At 41.4% G+C, this 22461-nt stretch overlaps 1 protein-coding gene across 1 annotated transcript in view; it reads right to left on the minus strand.

Annotated features, from left to right (window-relative positions):
• The window catches only part of npepps (aminopeptidase puromycin sensitive), a 233198-nt gene extending 211160 nt beyond the window's left edge, over window positions 1-22038 (minus strand). The window contains exon 1 of the mRNA XM_043674808.2: window positions 21717-22038. Coding sequence (XP_043530743.1) covers window positions 21717-22016 — 300 coding nt within the window. The 5' untranslated portion in view covers window positions 22017-22038. The remainder of the gene's footprint in view (window positions 1-21716) is intronic.
• Between the last annotated feature and the right edge of the window lie 423 nt (window positions 22039-22461).

Genomic DNA, 22461 nt, shown 5'->3' on the forward strand with positions numbered 1-22461 from the left:
TCTGACGGATATTGAAGGATCCCTTGGGGCCTTGGAGGGAAGTGAGGGGGGAGGTATGGGCGCAAGTTTTGCATTTTTTGCGGTTGCAGGGGAAGGTGCCGGGAGTGGACGTTGGGTTGGTGGGGGGGTGTGGATCTGACAAGGGAGTCGCGGAGGGAGTGGTCTTTCCGGAACGCTGATAGGGGTGGGGAAGGAAATATATCCTTGGTGGTGGGGTCTGTTTGGAGGTGGCGGAAATGACGAAGGATGATCCGATGTATCTGGAGGTTGGTGGGGTGGTAGGTGAGGACTAGTGGGGTTCTGTCCTGGTGGCGATTAGAGGGGCGGGGTTCAAGGGCGGAGGAGCGGGAAATGGAGGAGATGCGGTGGAGAGCATCGTCAACCACGTCTGAGGGGAAATTGCGGTCTTTGGAGGAGGCCATCTGGGTTGTTCGGTATTGGAATTGGCTTCATGATCATTAGATAATCATTAGACTCTTAATTCCAGATGTTTTCTTATTTGAATTGAAATTCCATCGTCTGCCATGGTGGAGTTTGAACCCAGTTCCCCAGAGCATTACCGGATTCCCTGGATTAATTGTCTCGCAATAATGTTCCTAGGCCATCGACTCCACATATTTATTTAACATCTCTTGCTCATTCAGGAGGTGCCAAAGTGTTTCATTAAAATTTAATTACTTTTGAACTGAAGTAGCATTGTCATAGAAGGTAAGTCCAACAATCAGTTGTGCATCCAATTCTGGTCACCCTGTAATAGGAAAGACATTATCAAGCCGGAGAGGGTTCAGAAGAGATTTACCAGGATGTTGCCAAGAATGGAAGGTTTGAGTCATAAGGAGAGGCTAGATAGGCTGGGACTTTTTTCTTTGCAGCATAGGAGGTTGAGAGATGACCTTTTGGATGTTTATAAAATAAGGATGGGCATATACACATCAGGAATGGCAAGTATTGTTTCCTAGGGTGGGGGATTTCAAGACTAGAGGTCATATTTTTAAGAGGAAATGAGCAAGATTTAAAAAAGACATATGGGGCAATTTTTTTAAAAAACAAGTGTCAGGTGCAGGTATAGTTACAACGTTTAAAAGACATTTAGATAAATAATGAAGAAGAGATGTTTGGAGAGCCATAGGCTAAGTGCAGGCAGGTGGGATTCACTTAGTTTAGGATAATGGTCAGCATAGACTGGTTGGACCAAAGGGTCTGTTTCTCTGCTGTATGACTCTGACTCTATAACCAATTTGACTATGGTGAGGACACAGAAATAGCAATGAGATAATGGCTCAATAACATATTTTAGTGATGTTGATTTAGGGGTGCCAAGACACAAGAATCCTCTATGGATGCACTTTAAATTATGTCAGAGGGGGGAAAATAGGACCTTGCTTTCTAACCTCATGCAAAGATAGTACTGAAGTGTCAGCCAAGCATTATGTGCTTAAGTCTTGGAACCGAATTTGAACCCACCACAGCCATGTGAATTAGAAATGACAATATTATTAAACCAAACTGCAGGTGAATTAGCTTTTCCACTAGCCAGTGAATCAATAAGGAGCCAAAGTGTCAGGGCTAGAACTCAAGGAATAATAGGAAGTTCAGTATATGGAATTTTTCATGCAAGGTTTATCTGAATACTTCTTTGAAAAAAATTCAAATAAGTCACAATAGTTAATTATTTCATTCAACCCTAATTCAAGAATAGGGGGTGTTTAAGACTGTTTAACGTCTATACAGGGTTAGGCTGGATTTATAATATGTCTTTATTTTTGGTGCAAAGCAGAAAGCATTTGATTATGACAGAAAAATTGTCATGTAAATAAATCATTCATACATATATCAAATGATTGGAATGAAGAAACCAACTGCAAGCATGTTCAATAATGCAAATCTTAAAACTGAGAGCTTAGAAGCAGAAAGTGAAGTCAGCAACTTAGAGAACATCTAACTGGATGAACAATCAACAAAAGAAATGTGGTGTACACAAATGAAAATATCATAAGAAAAACAGAAGACAGTCATAAGAGGGTAATTTAAAAAGCATGGAAATAAATTCACTGTCAAGAAAATGAAGAACTCGTAAAAACATTTAAATGTTAGGATATATTCACCACATTTCAGAAAATGTAAGCACACATTGATAAAATTGAAAACCGAGCATCGGAGAAGATCCCAAAGTAAAGCAAAGGGTTCAAGGGTGGTAGAAGTTTAAGCTCTACCTACATGTTTATGAAAACTTAAGTGGGATTTTAGTTTCACTATAAATGTGAGCATAACAATTTACAATAGAAGTTGGGAAGTGAAAGCAGATGGAAGATTCATAATGTGTGGCATGGATATTGCTTTAAATAATTAATCCTCATCCCTTTTCTTTTTACAGCTAAAGATGAGCTCTAAGATGAAATACAAGACGATCAGTTGGAAGGAAAATGTCAAATAGTCAGCTACAAATCTTCTCAAATTGCTAGTCAGCAATACTGTTAGCAGAGTGAGATTTAGCAGCACTGGAGTACAACAGTGAGCTTTCATTAGCATTAGACAATAGGGTAGGGTTTAGCAAAAAAAAAGGGCTCCTGGGTTTAAAAAAAACACAGTTGTGTGTCCTTTGTTTGGACCTCCATTGAGATAGGATTGTCAGAACTGTTGGGGTTGACCACATGCTTGCAGGAATTTGTGGATGGAATTAGTTTAATTCACTGGTACATCTTTAATGCCTGTCAACGTTGAGGGAAACATAGGAAATAGGGGGGATATAAGCCATTTAGTCCATCACACCTGTTTTGCTATTCAACTAGGTCGTAACTGAAATTCCACCTCAATATTATTTCCCCACACTATCCCCATATTCCTTTACATCTTTTTTTCTTTGCTGGAAATTGCAAGAAATTCCTGGATCCAGCATGAGGTTAGCAGAAAACATTTGATCCTTGCACATGGAACTGTTTTACACCTGATAGTAATTAATACATTTACATTTTTTAACCATTGACAAAACAATTATCTGCTTGCTTTCAAAATTCAATTCATAAAGCTTTCATTCAAAAAAAACTAACTGCTGGAATTTCAACAGTAATTGGCTTTGATAGATCCAAAAGATGAATGAACCTTATACATATTCAGAGTGCAGACACTGCCAAGTTAGGTGAGGAACAAGGTCTCAGCAAAAAAAAAGCAACTTTAAGGCCTTCAATTAAAAACTTGAATTCAAGATGTCAGAAAGCATAAAAGACGAATCAGAAGATAAACTGTTACAGGTTACTGCAAAATTTACAACTATTGCATATTTACATATTATCGAAACTTGACTTTTAGGAATAGAAATATCAGTTGTTCTGGAAATAAATTGGGGACCTGACTCCAAAAGCATTCTGAGAGATATATTTGCTATACCAAGTGCAATAAGAAAATATTTACATACAAATGCCCATGTTTCTGTTGTAGTTATTAAAAGCATTGCTGAAACACGTGATAGTAAGGATTAAGCTATGAGACAGATTGTGTAGGCATATGTAAGATTAAACCATTTGAATTACAGTACCTCAAAAGGTCAATTAGTGGAGTGCAAAAACTTCACAGTCACAAGGCACAGAAGGAGGGCCATGCTGACTAACCAGTCTTTTACATAGTGCTTTGTTAAGAATTTTTTTAAAATCTACAAAGTCAACATCCATTGCTTTCCCTTTCATCTCTTATTTCAAGATATTCAATCAGGTTAGTCAAGCATGACCTGCCATTTAGGAATTCGTGCTGGAGCTCATTATTTAACTGAAGCTTCTAGAAGTGCCTATTGATTTTTCTTCCACAATTGTTTCTAAAACTTTACTCCGTGATTTTAAAACTGGCCAGCCTTTAGTTGCTAGGACAACCCAATGTATTTCCTCGAGTAAGGGTGTCACATTTCCCTATCCTCAGGAACTTACCCAGTACAGCAAAGATTTGAAGACTACGGCAAGACATTCTACAAACTGCATTCCCACTTCCTTTAAGCAATATGGGATGCAAATTCCACTCTTATCATAATCAACCTTTTCAGTCCAACCTTCAGATCAATTTTTGTTGCTTCTGATATTTTGTCAGCACCTTTTTCCTTAACAAACACCAATGCAAAGTGTTCATTAAGTAGTCTAGCTTTGTCTTGTGCTCCCTGGAATTTCACATGCTCTTTTCTCTTTATTAGCCCACCCCACCACCTACTTCCCTGAATACTATATTGTACACAAAAATGGTGTTCCTTTTGTTATACCTGCCATTCTATTTTCATATTCTCACTTAACCAGTCATGGTTTCTCTTTCACTTCCACTCAATATTTTGAATTTGGCCTGGCACTGAAAGAATTCATCCAACATGCATCATACAGACTCTTGTTGTATACTCATCCAATAACTTGAGTTTAGCTACCTCCCTTTCACTCTTGTTGGAATGTACACAACATGTAGCAAAAATTTCACTTCTTTATAAATCATCTATTGTTCAGATATTAGGATCACTGGGTGAAAAGATGAGTGAATAATAAACTTAGAGAGGGTCACACATTCAAAGGCCAAAGGCATTTTTCCTTGACTATTATTTTCTTATTGAAAAGCAAATGGAAAGAGGCTGTATAAGTAGGAAATTATGCTGAAGTAAAACGTTCTGCGCTGATTCATCCTAAGGAAGAATCACAGTATGATTATTTTCCTTTGATTAACCATTCTACTTTTTGCCTTTAGTTCTATCCTAAAGTTAAAAATGGCAGTCCCCAGTATCTTTATTCATTAATTATAAAGTTATTTGACCTTCAGGGTTGAAGTCTGTTAATTCACACCAACCCCTAAAAATCCTACACTCTTAGATTAGGATGCACATATTCATATCCTGCCCTGACTATTTATCCAGAACCATAGATAGGTAACATAGTGATCGACAGTCTATAGCACAAAGAATAAATAATTCTTAGAGACATTTCAGTGTCTTCATGGATTTCAACTGGGAGAGTTTATCTTATCGGTCCAGGCTAATTTAAAGCCTGTATCTGACCCCCAGTCCCTCAAGGTGTTTTAGTTCCAACTTATTGATACCTACCAATTTGTGGGATGCTTTACTTCTCAGTGAATTATTACTTTCAATTATTATTTATTGCACCAAGTAAATATTAGTCAAAATAGAAAATACTTGCTTTAATTATGATTTATAAGCTTAGTTCCAGTTCAAGAGTCAAAAACATAAAATAGGAACTTATTTACTAACACCTCTCCAACATACATAATCTTTCACTAAGCAGGCAGTTCAAAGACAATTATAGGTGTGATTAATTACAACAATTTGATAATATACATGGTTAAATAGGTTTGAAAAAGGGTCACAATGACATTAAGTGAAACATACATTGATGCAACATCTTCCCTCGACAAATACAAATGTATCTGTCAATCAATGAAAAACGTGTTCACAAACAGCAAGAACAGTGTTACCTCGATAAAATCCAGAATACTGCACAACAAATAGCTCTCAAATCTCTGTACATTTTTAAATTGTAAAAATTATAGTGCTCCTTTTCCCAAGGACAATTGAGACTTATTGATTTACATCCATCTTTCTCCCCAGCCCAATCCCACAAACTCAAACAAAAGCAAAATACTGCAGGTGCTGGAGATGTGACATAAAAGTGGGAAGTGCTGGAGAAAAAGGTCAGGCAGCATTTGAAAGAGAAAAGATAATATCTTGAGCCCAATACGACCCTTCCACAAATCTTCATTCCCAAAGAAAAAAGTGATTGATTGTACACAGTTGAAAAATGGTGGACAGGAGTACACCTTTCAACATCATAAAATCCATCACTTTTCCACCTCTCATCAGTTCCAAAGATATATCAGATTCAATAAAATGAACGGTTATTCTTTCTACAGATTCTGCTCAACTTATTTTAAACTTTTGCTCTTGCGTGTTTTGATGGGGATAGGTCTTAATATTAATTTAGTTCTAATTGTATATATTTCTTCAGATATATAAATCACTAATTCTTAAAGTACTTCAAGAAGCATCTCCCCAAGACTCTTTCCATCCTGCATCCTCTCATAACTTCTGTACATCTAGTTTTACTGTATATCTGTCACATTTACTCCAATAAGTCAAACTAGCTTTCCTATAAAATTGTCAAAAAGGCCCTTGGCCAGATCCAACTATTCTTTCAATTTCTGTCACTCAATCTCCTTACAACTTTAAAGTTTAGTCCAGACCAACTACCTTGTCAAGGTCCATATTTACCATATCTTCAGCCTTTTCTGCAACTTCCAACCACAAGCCCCTCCAAACACATCATAACACCCTCCCACTTCTTTCTTTAGTTCACTTTTCAAAGAAATTATGCAAATAGACGCTTTCACACTTCCATCATAGAAACAATTAAGATAGGAGGCCATTCGAGCCTACACTATCATTTATCACGATCATGGCTGATTGTCCAACTCAATAGCCTAACCCTGCTTTCTCCTTATAACCTTTGATCCTACATGCCTCAAGTGCTCTATCTAGCCGCCTCTTAAATAAATTCATTGTGTTGGCATTAACTACTTCCTGTGGTAATGAATTCCACACACGCACCATTCTTTCCGTGAAGAAATGTCTCATCTCCATTCTACTCAGACTGTGACCCCAGGTTCTGCACACACCCATCATCAGGAACATCCTCCCTGCATTACCTTGTCTCGCCTGTTAGAATTTTATAAGTCTCTATGAAATCCCCCCTCATCATCTGGACTACTCCTAGTCAATCTCTCCCTGGACATCAGTCCCACCATTCCCAGAATTAACCTGGTAAACATTCGCTGCACTCCCTTGAGAGCAAGAGCATCCTTCCTCAGAAAAGGAGACCAAATTGCACACAGTATTCTAGGTGTGGCCTCACGAATCCCCTGCATAACTGCAACACGTCCCTACTCCTGTACTAGAAACCTCTCACAATGAAGGCCATTCTGCCACTTGCCTTCTTTACCATCTGTTGCATCTGCATGCTTACCTTCAGCGACTGATGCACAGGACACCTAGGTCCTGCTGCACACTCCTCTCTCCCAATTTACAGCCATTCAGATAGTAATCTGCCTTCTTGTTTTTGTTTCCAAAGTGAATTACCTCACGCTTATCCAAATTATACTACATCTGCCATCGATTTGCCCACTCAACCAGCCTGTCTAGATCATGCTGAAGGATCTCTGCATCCTCGTCACAGTTCACGCTCCCACTCAATTTGGTATCAAGTGCAAACTTTGAGATGTTACATTTTGTTCCCTCATCCAAATCATTAATCTCTATTCTGAATAGCTGGGGTCCCAACACCAACCCCTGTGGCATCCTACTAGCTACTGCCTGCTCCATTTCCTCTCTGACAATCGGTTTTCTATGCATCTCAATACACTTCCCCCAATCCCATGCACTTTAATTGTACACAATAATTTCTTATGCGGGACTTTGTCAAACAAGTTCAGAAAAAGTCCAAATATACTGGATTGACTGGTTTCCCCTGTCAACTCTGCTAGTTATATTTTCATAGAATTACAATAGATCTGTCAAGAATGATTTCCCCTTCATAAATCCATGCTGACTCAATCTCATCCTGCCACTGCTTTCTAAATGCTCCATTGTAAAGTCCTTGGTAATGGATTCAAGAATTTTCCCCACTACTGATATTAAGCTTACTGGTCTATAATTCCCTGTTTTCTCTCCACCTGCCTTTCTGAATATTGGAGTGACATTAGGTACGCTCCAATCTGCAGGGACTGTTCTAGAGTCAACAGAATCCTAGAAGATGACCACCACTGCATCCACTATTTCCAGAGTAACTTCCTTAAGTACTCCGGGCTCTCGATTATCAGGCCCTGGGGATTTATGCACCTTCAATCCCATCAATTTTCTCAGCACCATTTCTCTAATTGATTTCCCACAGTTCTTCCCTTTCACTAAATCTTGCATTCTCCAACATTTCTGATATCTGATTTGTGTCCTCTTTTGTGAAGATACAACAAATGTATGTATTCAGTTGCTCAGCCATTTCCTTGTCCCATATTATACATTCCCCTATTTGTTTGTAGGGGATCTACATTTGTCTTCACCAATTTCTTTCTCTTCACGTACCTATAGAAATGCTTTGTGTCAATCTTTATGTTTCCTGCAAGCTTACTTTTGCACTGTACTTTCCCATTTTTAATTAATCCCTTGGTCTTCTTTTGCTGAATTCTAAACTGTTCCCAATCCTCAGACCTATTATTTTTCTTGGCCAACCTGTATGCTTCTTTCTTGAATTGGATACTATTTCCTTTGTAAGCCATGGATTGGCCCTCTTATCCACTTTGCTTTTCGTGTCAGACAGGAATAAACAGTTGTTGCAGTTCCACCAGGCATTCCTGGAACGTTTGCTGTTGCCTATCCACTGTCATCCCTTTAATTAACTCACCCCAATCTATCAAGGCTAATTCATGCCTCATATATTCATAGTTTCCTTTATTAAGATTCAGTACCCTAATCTCCAAACCAACTACCTTCTTCTCCATCTTGATTTTAAAAAGTCTATTATGTTATGATTGCTCATCCCCAAGGGCTCTTACCTAGCTAGACTGCGAATGATTCCCTTCTCATTACACAGTACCCAACCCAAGATGGTCTGCTCACTCGTTGGCTCCTCCATATATTATTCAAGAAAACCAACCTGTTGACACTCCAGAATTCCTCCTCTATGACATTGTGGTTAATTAGATATGCCCAATCTATATGCAGATTAAAATCACCCATGATCATGGACATTCCCTTATCACATGCATCTCTAATTTCCTGTTTAGTGCCATTTCCAACATCACCACTGCAGTTTGGGGGTCTATATATGTCACCCACTCATACTTTGTTCCCCTTGCAATTTCTCAACTCTACCCATACAAACCCCACATTGTCAAAGCTAATATCCTTTCTCACGACTGTGTTAACTTCCTCTTTATCCAGCAATGCCACTCTACTACCTTTTCCTTTTTGCCTGTCCTTCCTAAATACTGAATACCCTGGGACATTAAGTTCCCATCCCTGGTCATCCTGCAGCCATGTCTCTGTAATCCCGATGTTGTACCTGTTTACATCTTTCTGCACGATTAGTTCATCCACTTTATTGAACTCATACAAAGAGTTAGAGCACCTAAGCCTTCATCACCTCTCCCCAGTGTTATTGGGTTCCAAATACTTTCCACATGAGACAATGTAGGTGGCCATCCTCTGATGTAGGCAACACAGGAACATCTCCTTTGAAAATTAATTGCAAAGCAGGTAACCACTGTTACTTGTTCTGATTAAATTGCCTCCATCAAGTCACTTTCTGACTATTGAGTTCGACCAAGTCGCCACACTTAGGATTATTGCAATCGTCTAATATCTTATTGGTGCAATTCTCAAAATGTAAACTTGACTGCGATCAAAATACTATACCAAATTGCTGGAAAAACTCAGCAGGTCTGGCAGCATCTGTGCAGAGAAATCAGAGTTAATGTTTTGGGTCAAGTAACCCTTCCTCAAAACTGATGGTAGCTAGGAAAAATGCCAGTTTACATGCAAAAGATAGGATGGGGGGTCAAGGATTAAGGAGTAAATGATTGGTGGGGGACAAAGCCCAAAGAGAGAGAAGAACAGTTGATCAAAGGAGTGGATAATGATCTGGCTGGGGAGTGGTGAATAGCTATTAATAAGAATTCAAAGTTTGGGTGAAGATTTGTAGCTTGGGTGCTCGTTGTTGTGGTTCTGTTCGCCGAGCTGGAAATTTTTGTTGCAAACGTTTCGTCCCCTGTCTAGGTGACATCCTCAGTGCTTGGGAGCCTCATGTGAAGCGCTTCGGTGGTGTTTCCTCCAGCATTTATAGTGGCCTGTCCCTGCCGCTTCCGGTTGTCAGTTTCAGCTGTCCGCTGTAGTGGCCGGTATATTGGGTCCAGGTCGATGTGTTTGTTGATGGAGTTTGTGGATGAGTGCCATGCTTCTAGGAATTCCCTGGCTGTTCTTTGTTTGGCTTGCCCTATAATGGTAGTGTTGTCCCAGTCGAATTCATGTTGCTTGTCGTCTGTGTGTGTGGCTACTAAGGATAGTTGGTCATGGCGTTTCGTGGCTAGTTGGTGTTCATGGATGCGGAACGTTAGGTGTCTTCCTGTTTGTCCTATATAGTGTTTTGTGCAGTCCTTGCATGGGATTTTGTACACTACATTGGTTTTGCTCATGCTGGGTATCGGGTCCTTCGTTCTGGTGAGTTGTTGTCTGAGGGTGGCTGTTGGTTTGTGTGCTGTTATAAGTCCTAGTGGTCGCAGTAGTCTGGCTGTCAGCTCTGAAATGCTCCTGATGTGTGGTAGTGTGGCTAGTCCTTTAGGTTGCGGCATGTCCTCGTTCCGTTGTCTTTCTCTTAGGCATCTGTTGATGAAATTGCGCAGGTATCCGTTTTTGGCGAATATCTTGTACAGGTGTTCCTCTTCCTCTTTTTGCAGTTCTGGTGTGCTGCAGTGTGTTGTGGCCCTTTTGAATAGTATCTTGATGCAACTTCGTTTGTGTGTGTTGGGGTGGTTGCTTTCATAGTTCAGGACTTGGTCTGTTTCTGTGGCTTTCCTGTATACCTTTGTGGCGAATTCTCTGTTCGGTGTTCTCTGTACCATCACGTCTAGGAATGGGAGTTGGTTATCCTTTTCTTCTCTCGTGAATCGGATTCCTGTTAGTGTGGCGTTGATGATCCGGTGTGTTTTCTCTATTTCTGTTTTTAATGATTACAAAGGTGTCATCAACATATCTGACCCAGAGTTTGGGTTGAATTTGTGGTAAGACTGTTTTTTCTAACCTTTGCATTACTGCTTCTGCTATGAGTCCAGAGATCGGTGAGCCCATGGTTGTTCCGTTGATTTGTTCGTATATCTGGTTGTTGAATGTGAAGTGTGTTGTGAGGCACAAGTCCAGTAGTTTAAGTATGCCGTCTTTGTTGATAGGTTCAACGTCCTGTTGTCTGTTCTGTATGTCCAGCAGGTTGGCTATTGTTTCTCTGGCTAGGGTTTTGTCAATAGAGGTGAACAGTGCTGTTACGTCGAATGAGACCATAGTTTCTTCCTTGTCTATGTGTATATTTCTGATGATGTCCAAGAATTCCTGTGTTGATTGTATAGATTGTCTGGATCCGCTGATCAGGTGTTTCAGTTTCTGCTGTAGTTCTTTAGCCAGTTTGTGTGATGGTGTCCCTGGTAGTGATACTACCGAGTTTGATCCCACCCCACAGCTCATCAATAGGATAAATAACACACTGAGGAATCTACAAAAAAACGGACAGATAACCAGGTCGGACCTACAAAGAATGAAACCTGAAAGCAACAACACCCCCAGATTCTATGGACTACCTAAAGTGCACAAACCAGACATCCCACTCAGACCCATAGTATCACTACCAGGGACACCATCACACAAACTGGCTAAAGAACTACAGCAGAAACTGAAACACCTGATCAGCGGATCCAGACAATCTATACAATCAACACAGGAATTCTTGGACATCATCAGAAATATACACATAGACAAGGAAAAAACTGTGGTCTCATTCGACGTAACAGCACTGTTCACCTCTATTGACAAAACCCTAGCCAGAGAAACAATAGCCAACCTGCTGGACATACAGAACAGACAACAGGACGTTGAACCTATCAACAAAGACGGCATACTTAAACTACTGGACTTGTGCCTCACAACACACTACACATTCAACAACCAGATATACGAACAAATCAACGGAACAACCATGGGCTCACCGATCTCTGGACTCATAGCAGAAGCAGTAATGCAAAGGTTAGAACAAACAGTCTTAACACAAATTCAACCCAAACTCTGGGTCAGATATGTTGATGACACCTTTGTAATCATTAAAAACACAGAAATAGAGAACACACACAGGATCATCAACGCCACACTAACAGGAATCCGATTCACGAGAGAAGAAGAAAAGGATAACCAACTCCCATTCCTAGACAACATGGTACAGAGAACACCGAACGGAGAATTCACCACAAAGGTATACAGGAAAGCCACAGACACAGACCAAGTCCTGAACTATGAAAGCAACCACCTCAACACACACAAACGAAGTTGCATCAAGACACTATTCAAAAGGGCCACAACACACTGCAGCACACCAGAACTGCAAAAAGAGGAAGAGGAACACCTGTACAAGATATTCGCCAAAAACGGATACCTGCGCAATTTCATCAACAGATGCCTAAGAGAAAGACAACGGAATGAGGACATGCCACAACCCAAAGGACTAGCCACACTACCATACATCAAAAACATTTCTGAACTGACAGCCAGACTACTGCGACCACTAGGACTTATAACAGCACACAAACCAACAGCCACCCTCAGACAACAACTCACCAGAACGAAGGACCCGATACCCAGCATGAGCAAAACCAATGTAGTGTACAAAATCCCATGCAAGGACTGCACAAAACACTATATAGGACAAACAGGAAGACACCTAACGTTCCGCATCCATGAACACCAACTAGCCACGAAACGCCATGACCAACTATCCTTAGTAGCCACACACGCAGACGACAAGCAAAATGAATTCGACTGGGACAACACTACCATTATAGGGCAAGCCAAACAAAGAACAGCCAGGGAATTCCTAGAAGCATGGCACTCATCCACAAACTCCATCAACAAACACATCGACCTGGACCCAATATACCGGCCACTACAGCGGAAGGGACAGGCCACTATAAATGCTGGAGGAAACACCACCGAAGCGCTTCACATGAGGCTCCCAAGCACTGAGGATGTCACCTAGACAGGGGACGAAACGTTTGCAACAAAAATTTCCAGCTCGGCGAACAGAACCACAACATTAATAGGAATTGTTACTGGCTAACCACGGATTGTGTGTATTAGCACTGTGTGGTAACAAGGCCTGGTGTGTTGGGGTAGGGATAAGGACATGGGACAGCTCAAGCCCTAAAGTTATTGAAATTGTTATTGAGTCCAGAAGGCTGCAGGGTCTCTAAGCAGAAAATGAGGTGCTTTTCTTCTAACTCGCACTGAGCTTCACTGGAGCACTGCAGCAAGCCTGAGACAGAGATGTTGGCCAGGAAAAAGGGTGGTATGTTAAAGTGTCAGACAACTGGAAGCTCAGGGTCATTTTTATGGACTGAGCTTGAGGAAGGATAACGCGACCAAAAACATCGGGGGGGGTGGGGGGAGAAGAGATGGTGGTGGTCCAAAGTTTTGACCCAGTTGAATCTATGTGCCCTGAGAATCACCAATTCTGCCACTGGAAGCAACTTCTCATTATTTACTTAACAAAACCACTCATTATGTTAACTTTGATCAAATCTCTTAATTTGCTCTGAATTTAGGAGATCAATCCAACAAAAATAGTGCAAATAGGAATCTACAGATAAATATGACACCAAAATAAGTTGCATTTGCAATAACAGTGTTTACAAAAATGATTTTTGATTTGCTGTTATATTCTTGTTACTGTCATATTTTAACAAACAAACAGCGAGTGAGAACTTGAAAAAAGCCCACTCAGGGAAACAAGACTAGAAATAGTACTGAAACTCAATGACAACTCAAAGTTCATATAGGAGACTAGACATAATATTTGCAGATTCTTCAACTTTAGAATGCATCATAATAATGCCCTGATTCCATCATATAGCCTCCATACAGAAAGAATGGTCAGAGTGCATTGATATTTTTCTCTCGCAGTGCATGCCCTAATTGAGACGGCAGTGGACTCAACCATATTACTCACTGGACAGGATAACAACTCCACCAGTTATCTTACAAAGTTCTACGGAAAACTAAACATTAAAATTGCTCATGTCACTGCTTTAAATACATGTATAGTTTGGTACCCAGAAGTACCAAGAAAAGACAAATAATCACAGAGGAAATGTTTTTTTTCATAGGTTCAAATAGAAACAATTTCTCCAACAATCATAGTATTTGGTCATCTGTCTAGTAATTTTTCCAGCATAGTTATTAGATTATATTTACATGGCCAAACATGCACAACTAATCCTATTCATAGAACATCTTTAATATAATGAAATATCCCAAGATGCCTCAAGATTACTACAAAGTAAAAAATGACAATAAGCCACATCACGAGATATTAGGTCAGAAAACCAAAAGTTTATTCCAAGAGATAGTTTGTAAGCATCTGAAAGGAAAAAACAAACAGAAATGTAGAGCCAGCATTCCAGAGCTTGGGGCCTAGGCAACAGCAGGTACTGATCATGCAGCAATTAAAAACTGGGGACAAGAGACCAGATTTTAGCTCAATGCACTGAATGGAAACATTTCTCACAAAATGTTAATAAAGATACTATATAGTAAATAAAATGATTTTAATGCTGATCCTTGAGCTTTTGATGGTTTACTAATTCTTAATAGTCAAGTGCAAAAATATTCCCAGGTTTTACATAACCAAAGACATGAATAAACTTAGACCAATCTCAGTCCATTTACTACCTACTCTAGACAGGTGCACACATTTGGGACAAAATAATAATTACTTTTAAAAATTAGAATCGCATTTCCTCATGGAGTAACTTTTCTTAACACCTGCATTAAGGCCATTGTGCCTTTCAGTGTGAAGGATGGGATGTACAATCAAGGACCCCCAACCCTTTTCTATATTACATATTAATAGCTGCATGTACACATTAAATATAAAAACGCAGAATCCCTATAGTGCAGAAAGAGGCCATTCAATCCACTGAGATTGCACCAACCCTCCCAAGAGTATCCCACCCAAACTCACCCGCCCTTACCCTATTCCTCTAACTTTATTTCCAATGGCTAATCCACCTGACCTGCACATCCCTGGACACCATGGGGCACCCACACAGGCATGAGGAGAACATGCAAACTCTATGCAGTCAGCTATCCAATGTTGGAATCAAACCACTGTCCCACACTACACCACCCACTCCACTTCTAATTCAAATAGTTGTAATACCTCAATACCTGATGCATAATACTATTGCTAATCATTGGCTGTTGCATTATTGACCTTTGCTATGTGCCTTAAGGATTTATACTGAAAATTTAAGAGAATTTTCAGCAGCTACCAGTGAATTGGTAGACCATTTTGAGAATTCCACACTCTACAATTCCTCCTATTGAACACTTTAACTTTATAATCATTTATAAAGCAGGTGAAGTCAGTTCTCACTGCTAGACAGTATTGTAAATCAAGCAAATGCGATAGGATTGAAAAGGTAGTTTTCATGAGACACAGAACTAAGCAATACTCTAAAGCAAAGCAAGAAAGAAGATTTTGGATTATTTCCAAAATATAAGAATAATTTAAAAATCAAGATCATGACGGCAATTGCCCGAATCCACCTCTTTCTACACTGTTTCCTTTTTTTAATGTAGAACATAGAACAATACAACGCAGAACAGGCCCTTCGGCCCTCAATGTTGCGCCAACCTGTGAACTATTCTCAGTTCATCCCCCTGCATTATCCCATCGTCATCCATGTGCTTATCCAAGGATTGTTTAAATCTACCTAATGTGGCTGAGTTAACTACACTGGCAGGCAGGGAATTCCACGTCCTTACCACTCTCTGCGTAAAGAACCTGCCTGTGATATCTGTCTTAAATCTATTACCCCTCAATTTGTAGTTATGCCCCCTCGTACTAGGAAAAAGACTTTCACTGTCTACACAATCTAACCCTCTGATCATCTTGTATGTCTCTATCAAATCCTCTCAGCCTTCTTCTTTCCAATGAGAACAGACCCAAATCTCTCAGCTTTTCCACATAACACCTTCCCTCCAGACCAGGCAACATCCTGGTAATTCTCCTCTGCACCTTTTCCAATGCTTCCACGTCATTCCCGAAATATGGTGACCAGAACTGCACAATATTCCAAGTGCGGCCGCACTAGCGTTTTGACAGTTGCAGCATGATATTGCAGCTCTGCAACTCAATCCCTCTACCAATGAAACCTAACACACCACATGCCTTCTTAACAGCATTATTCACCTGGGTGGCAACTTTCAGGGATCTATGCACATGGACTCCAAGATCCCTCTGTACATCCACACTACCAAGAATCTTTCCATTGACCCAATATTCTGCCTTCCTGTTATTCTTCCCAAGTGCATCACCTCAGATTTAGCTGCATTGAACTCCATTTGCCACCTCAGCCCAATTCTGCAATTTATCCAAGTCCCCTTGCAACCTGTAACGTTCTTCCAAACTGTCCACTCCCACTACTCCACCAAACTTGTCTCATCTGTAAATTTATTAATTCATCCACCTATGCTTGTGCCTAAGCCATTTATAAAAATGACAAACAGCAGTGGTCCCAAAACAGATCCTTGTGGCACACCACCAGTAACCAGACTCCAGGCTGAATATTTTCCATCAACCACCACTTGCTGCCTTCTTTCAGAAAGCCAATTTTTAAACCAAACTGCTAAATCACCCACAATCTCATGCCTCTGCATTTCTCCAAAAGCCTAACATGTGGAACGTTATCAAAGGCTTTATTAAAGTCCATGCATACCATGTCAACTGCCCTACCCTCACCTACATATATTAAAGGACAAAAGGGTAACCAGGGAGAGAATAGGGCCCCTCAAAGATCAACAAGACGGCCTTTGTGTGGAGCCACAGAAAATGGGGGAGATACTAAATGAATATTTTGCATCAGTATTTACTGTGGAAAAGGATATAGAAGATATAGACTGTAGGGAAATAGATAGTGACATCTTGCAAAATGTCCCAATTACAGAGGAGGAAGTGCTGGATGTCTTGAAATGGTTAAAGGTGGATAAATCACCAGGACCTGATCAGGTGTACCCGAGAACGCGTGGGAAGCTAGAGAAGTGATTGCTGGGCCTCTTGCTGAGATATTTGTATCATCGATAGTCACAGGTGAGGTGCCGGAAAACTGGAGGTTGGCAAACGTGGTGCCACTGTTTAAGGAGGACGGTAAAGCCAGGGAACTATAGACTAGTGAGCCTGTCCTCGGTGGTTGGCAAGTTGTTGGAGGGAAGTCCTGAGGGACAGGATGTGCATGTATTTGGAAAGGCAAGGACTGATTCGGGATAGTCAACATGGCTTTCTGCGTGGGAAATCATGTCTCACAAACTTGATTTGAGTTTTTTTGAAGTAACAAAGAAGATTGATGAGGGCAGAGCAGCAGATGTGACCTATATGGACTTCAGTAAGGCATTAGACAAGGTTCCCCATGGGAGCCTGATTAGCTAGATTAGATTTCATGGAATACAGGGAGCCATTTGGATACATAGCTGGCTCAAAGGCAGAAGACAGAGGGTGGTGGTGGAGGGTTGTTTTTCAGACTGGAGGCCTGTGACCAGTGGAGTGCCACAAGGATCGGTGCTGGGCCCTCTACTTTTTGTCATTTACATAAATGATTTGGATGCGAGCATAAGAGATACAGTTAGTAAGTTTGCAGATAACATCAAAATTGGAGGTGTAGTGGACAGCGAAGAGGGTTACCTCAGATTACAACAGGATGTGGGCCAGATGGGCCAATGGGCTGAGAGGTGGCAGATGGGAGTTTAATTCAGATAAATGCGAGGTGCTGCATTTTGGGAAAGCAAATTTTAGCAGGACTTATACACTTAATGGTAAGGTCCTAGGGAGTGTTGCTGAACAAAGAGACCTTGAAGTGCAGGTTCATAGCTCCTTGAAAGTGGATTCGCAGGGAGATAGGATAGTGAAGAAGGCGTTTGGTATGCTTTCCTTTATTGGTCACAGTATTGAGTACAGGAGTTGGAAGGTCATGTTGTGGCTGTACAGGACATTGGTTAGGCCACTGTTGGAATATTGCGTGCAATTCTGGTCTCCTTCCTATCGGAAAGATGTTGTGAAACTTGAAAGGGTTCAGAAAAGATTTACATGGATGTTGCCAGGGTTGGAGGATCTGAGCTACAGGGAGAGGCTGACCAGGCTGGGGCTGTTTTCCCTGGAGCGTCGGAATCTGAGGGGTGACCTTATAGAGGTTTACAAAATTATCAGGGGCATGGATAGGATAAATAAACAAAGTCTTTTCCCTAGGGTCGGGGAGTCCAGAACTAAAGGACATAGGTTTAGGGTGAGAGGGGAAAGATATGAGAGAGACCTAAGGGGCAACTTTTTCACGCAGAGGGTAGTACGTGTATGGAATGAGCTGCTAGAGGATGTGGTGGAGGCTGGTACAATTGCAACATTTAAGAGGCATTTGGATGGGTATATGAATAGGAAGGGTTTGGAGAGATATGGGCCGGGTGCTGGCAGGTGGGACTAGATTAGGTTGGGATATCTGGTCGGCATGGACGGGTTGGACTGAAGGTTCTGTTTCCATGCTGTACATCTCTATGACTCTATGTGCTTCATCACCTTCTCAAAAAACTGAATGAGGTTTGTGAGATACGACCTGCCCTTGATGAAAACATGTTGACTATCTGAAATCAAATTGTTGCTTGCAAGATGATTATAAATCTCATCTCTTATAATCCTTTCCAACAACAGAAGTAAGACTCACTGGTCTATAATTACCTGGTCATCTCTACTGCCCTTCTTGAAAGGCACAACATTTGCAATCCTCCAGTCCTCTGGTACTAAACCTGTAGACAATGACGACTCAAATCAAAGCCAAAGGCTCTGTTATCTCCTCCCTAGCTTGCCAGAGAATTCTTGGATAAATCCCATCCGGCCCAGGGGACTTGTCTACTTTCACTCCTTCTAGAATTGATAACACCTCTTTGTAACTAACTTTGATCTTTTCTAGTCTAATATCTCATACCTCATTCTTCTCCTCTACAATGTTCTCCTTTTCCTGAGTGAAAACTGATGAGAAATGTTCGTTTAGCACCTCTCCGATCTCCACAGGGTCCACACTCAACTTCCCACTTCAGTCTTTAACTGGGCCTATTCCTACTGTAGTCATCCTTTTACTCCTTATATACCTATAGAAAGCTTTAGGGTTCTCCTTTATTCTATTTTCTAAAGACTGCTCATGTCCTCTCTTTGCACTTCTTAACTCTCTCTTTAAATCCTTCCTAGTTGATCTGTAACTCTTCATCACCTCATCTGAAACATCGTGTCTCATCAACACATAAGCCTCTTTCTTCCGCTTAACAAGAGATGCAATTTCTGTAGTAAACCACGGTTCCCTTTCCTTATCACCTCCTCCCTGTCTGACAGGGTCATACCCATCAAGGACACGTAATATCTGTTCCTTAAATTAGCTCCACATTTCCATCGTCTGCATCCCCTGCATTTTGCTACCCCATCCAATGCATCCTAATTCTTGCCTAATCGCATTATAATTGCCCTTGCCCCATCGATAACTCATGACCTGTGGCATGTACCTATCCCTTTCCATTGCTAAACTAAACGTAACTGAATTATGGTCACTCTCTCCAAAGTGCTCACCTACAACTAAATCAAACACCTGGCCTGGGTCATTACCAAGCACCAGATCCAGTGTGGCCTTCCCTCTTATCAGCCCTTCAACATACTGTGTCAGGAAACCCTTCTGTACACATTGGACAAAAACTGATCCAGTTTTTGGGCGGCACAGTGACACAGTGGTTAGCACTGCTGCCTCACAGCGCCAGAGACCCGGGTTCAACTGTCTGTTCACAGACCACAACTGTCTGTGTGGAGTTTGCACATTCTCCCTGTCTCTGCGTGGGTTTCCTCCGGGTGCTCCGGTTTTCTCCCACAGTCCAAAAATGTGCAGATTAGGTGAATTGGCCATGCTAAATTGCCCGTAATGTTAGATGAAAAGGTAAATGTAGGGGAATGGGTTTGGGTGGGTTGATCTTCGGAGGGTCGGTGTGGACTTGGGCCGAAGGGCCTGTTTCTACACTGTAAGTAATCTAATCTAATCTGATTTACTAGATCACAGATGATTTACAGAGGAGGAAAAGGAGATGGAGAAATGAATATCTAAGGAGAAAATTAGACCAGATAACTGAATGAAAAGTTGGAAAATTAATTGCTGAGAAGGCTTTTTAAAACAGATCCTGATGGGAAAGTATTTAGAGGGGTGGTTCCAGAGATCAGGCCAAGGCAGCTGAATGCATTGCTCCGGCCACACAATTTAAAAATCATTTCTGTGCCTGAAAAATTCAATGTTCTACAAGACACTTTGTGAAGAGCACAAATGAAGGAAACTGAATGCTGTGTACAAATGGGCTTCTGTAAAATGTAATTGCCATGAAACCCAGATTGAAATCAAATATACAGTAATTAGGACAGTTTCACCACCAAAAATAAAAAGTGCAATAAACCAAAAGCTCTAAGTGGGGCTCTCAAAAATTGAAAAGGAAGCCATGGTGCCCTTTCTACAAGCATGGATGGGGATGTAAAAATAACTTTAAAAATCTGGACTGCCAAGCATATCTTAAAATCCTGGACTTATAAATGATAATATAAAAATGGCCAAATAATAAAAAAAATTCAAATAAAATATAAACCATAAATCCCAAGATACAGAGGGAATTAGAAGACCACGATATGATAATACCTAACCATTGCCAAAATCATTTAAGCAAACAAGGTGCAGAGACTATCAAGTAGAAAGTGAGGGCTGCAGATGCTGGGGAATCAAAGTCAAAAAGTGTGAAGCTGGAAAAACACAGCAAGTCAGGCAGCATCCAAGGCGACGTTTCAGACATTTTGCTCCTCGGATGCTGCCTGTCTTGCTGTGCTTTTCCAGCTCCACACTTTTTGACGCAGAGATGATCAACACTGCCAATTTTTCGAGCACGTTAGATCAGAACGCAGATTTAGATAAAATGGCCGGATCAGTAGTAAAAGTTGCACAATGCAACAGAAACAAAAATATAAGAGACAGAGCAACGCGAGTTAAGATTCACTAGTTATTCAGTGTACATTAATCGTTTTGTTTATAAAAATTGGCAGTAATCCAATACTGTGAACACGGAAATACGTTAGCTGTTTCTTTTAGAAAAAAGATTTATTCCAAAAGATAATGATTTATGGTCTCATATATAAAATCATTAACGCTACAAGCGATTTGTTGTACCCTGACACAGATGATTTTTTTTAAAAAATACCATTCTAAGCACAACTGTTAAAAAAAAGTTACGTTTTTTTTTAAAAAGATATTAAACTCAAGATTACTGCTGTCAATGGCAACAGACTGAACAGGGCGCCTGCGCCCTGGTCATAGAAGGATATTAAGCGACAGATTCGACATTTCTCAAAATGTGCGCTTCTTCTCCTCCCCCCCCCAAACACGCTTATATTTTATGCAACACTTTCTCCAAATTTCTGGCCTTGCATTTTAAGGGGGGCGGGGCGGGACGGAGCGGTGGACTTTCTGCACAAATCGTATTCAGTATTTCAGCTTAAAGAGGTCTTGCATTTATTGCTAAAAAAAAACTTAGGTCTCCCCCTTCGTAAAATGACTATACACTAAGGAATCAGGGTTTAAAACTATATCAAATCCTCCTCCTCCTTTCATTTTGCAGAGTTACAGTGGTCACCATCAAGAATTAGAAGCACCACTCCCCATCACAAGTCCAGGTGAAGGCCTGCACCCGGATTGGCTGCAAACCTGCGCCCCAGGGGTTATTATTTTGAGGTAAATTTGCGGCCTTTAAAAGTAGATCCCGACCCACGAGCCCAGGACTCAATTACGGAGTGATTTTTTTTTATTTAAAAATATCTTTTGTGTAGGCTGCTTCTCACCTCCACAGAGGCCTCCAGCTTCCCTTCGAAAGTGAAGTCGATGAGGTCGGGCTTCAGGCACAGCGAGTAGTTCTCCGGGGTCACGTCGGTGGGGAGCCGCTCGAAGGGTCTCTTGGCCGGCATTTTGTCTGGACAGTGAGGGCGGGTGCCGAGGAGCCTCCTAGATGCGCCGTCTCGTTTGCCGATGGCGGGTGTCGGGGCACTGACTCGAAGGATGAGAGGGACGCGGCCTCTCCAGCAGCTCGAGGCGGTGAGCAGGCGGCGGAAAGCGAGGACCGCGGTGGCGCCGCCGAACAACATCAATGAAGCTGACAAACTGACCGCCCCCTCCCGTCCGCCAGTCCGTGCGTGCGCGCCACCCCACGGCCGCCCGTCACCCTGCGCGCCACCCGGTATACGCTCGACATCAGTGGACGTGACTCGCAGCACGAGAATCCGCAAGGCGACGCATGTCGTCACAGATCTTTACGTGCGCGTGATTGTGGGTGGGCGGGGGGAGAGATAGAAGTGGGTGTCATGGAAACCATTGCCTAGGCCTAATGGGTGACTGAGAGCCTGATGGGAGGCAGGCACAGTGGCTTTAAACGGAAAATTGTATCATTATCTGAATGGGGAAACACTTGCAAAGATGGAGTGTAGGGAGACGGTACGGTTGCTTGGAAAGCTAACGCATAGTGTGGTGCATGGTTGACCTTGTAGAGGGCCATAGAAAAGGTGAATAGTTGAGATCTTTTCCCTAAGGTAT

The sequence above is a fragment of the Chiloscyllium plagiosum genome, unplaced genomic scaffold, assembly GCF_037043375.1.
Source record: "Chiloscyllium plagiosum isolate Xiang-an unplaced genomic scaffold, Cpla_swu_hap1 HiC_scaffold_32, whole genome shotgun sequence".
NCBI lineage: Eukaryota > Metazoa > Chordata > Chondrichthyes > Orectolobiformes > Hemiscylliidae > Chiloscyllium > Chiloscyllium plagiosum.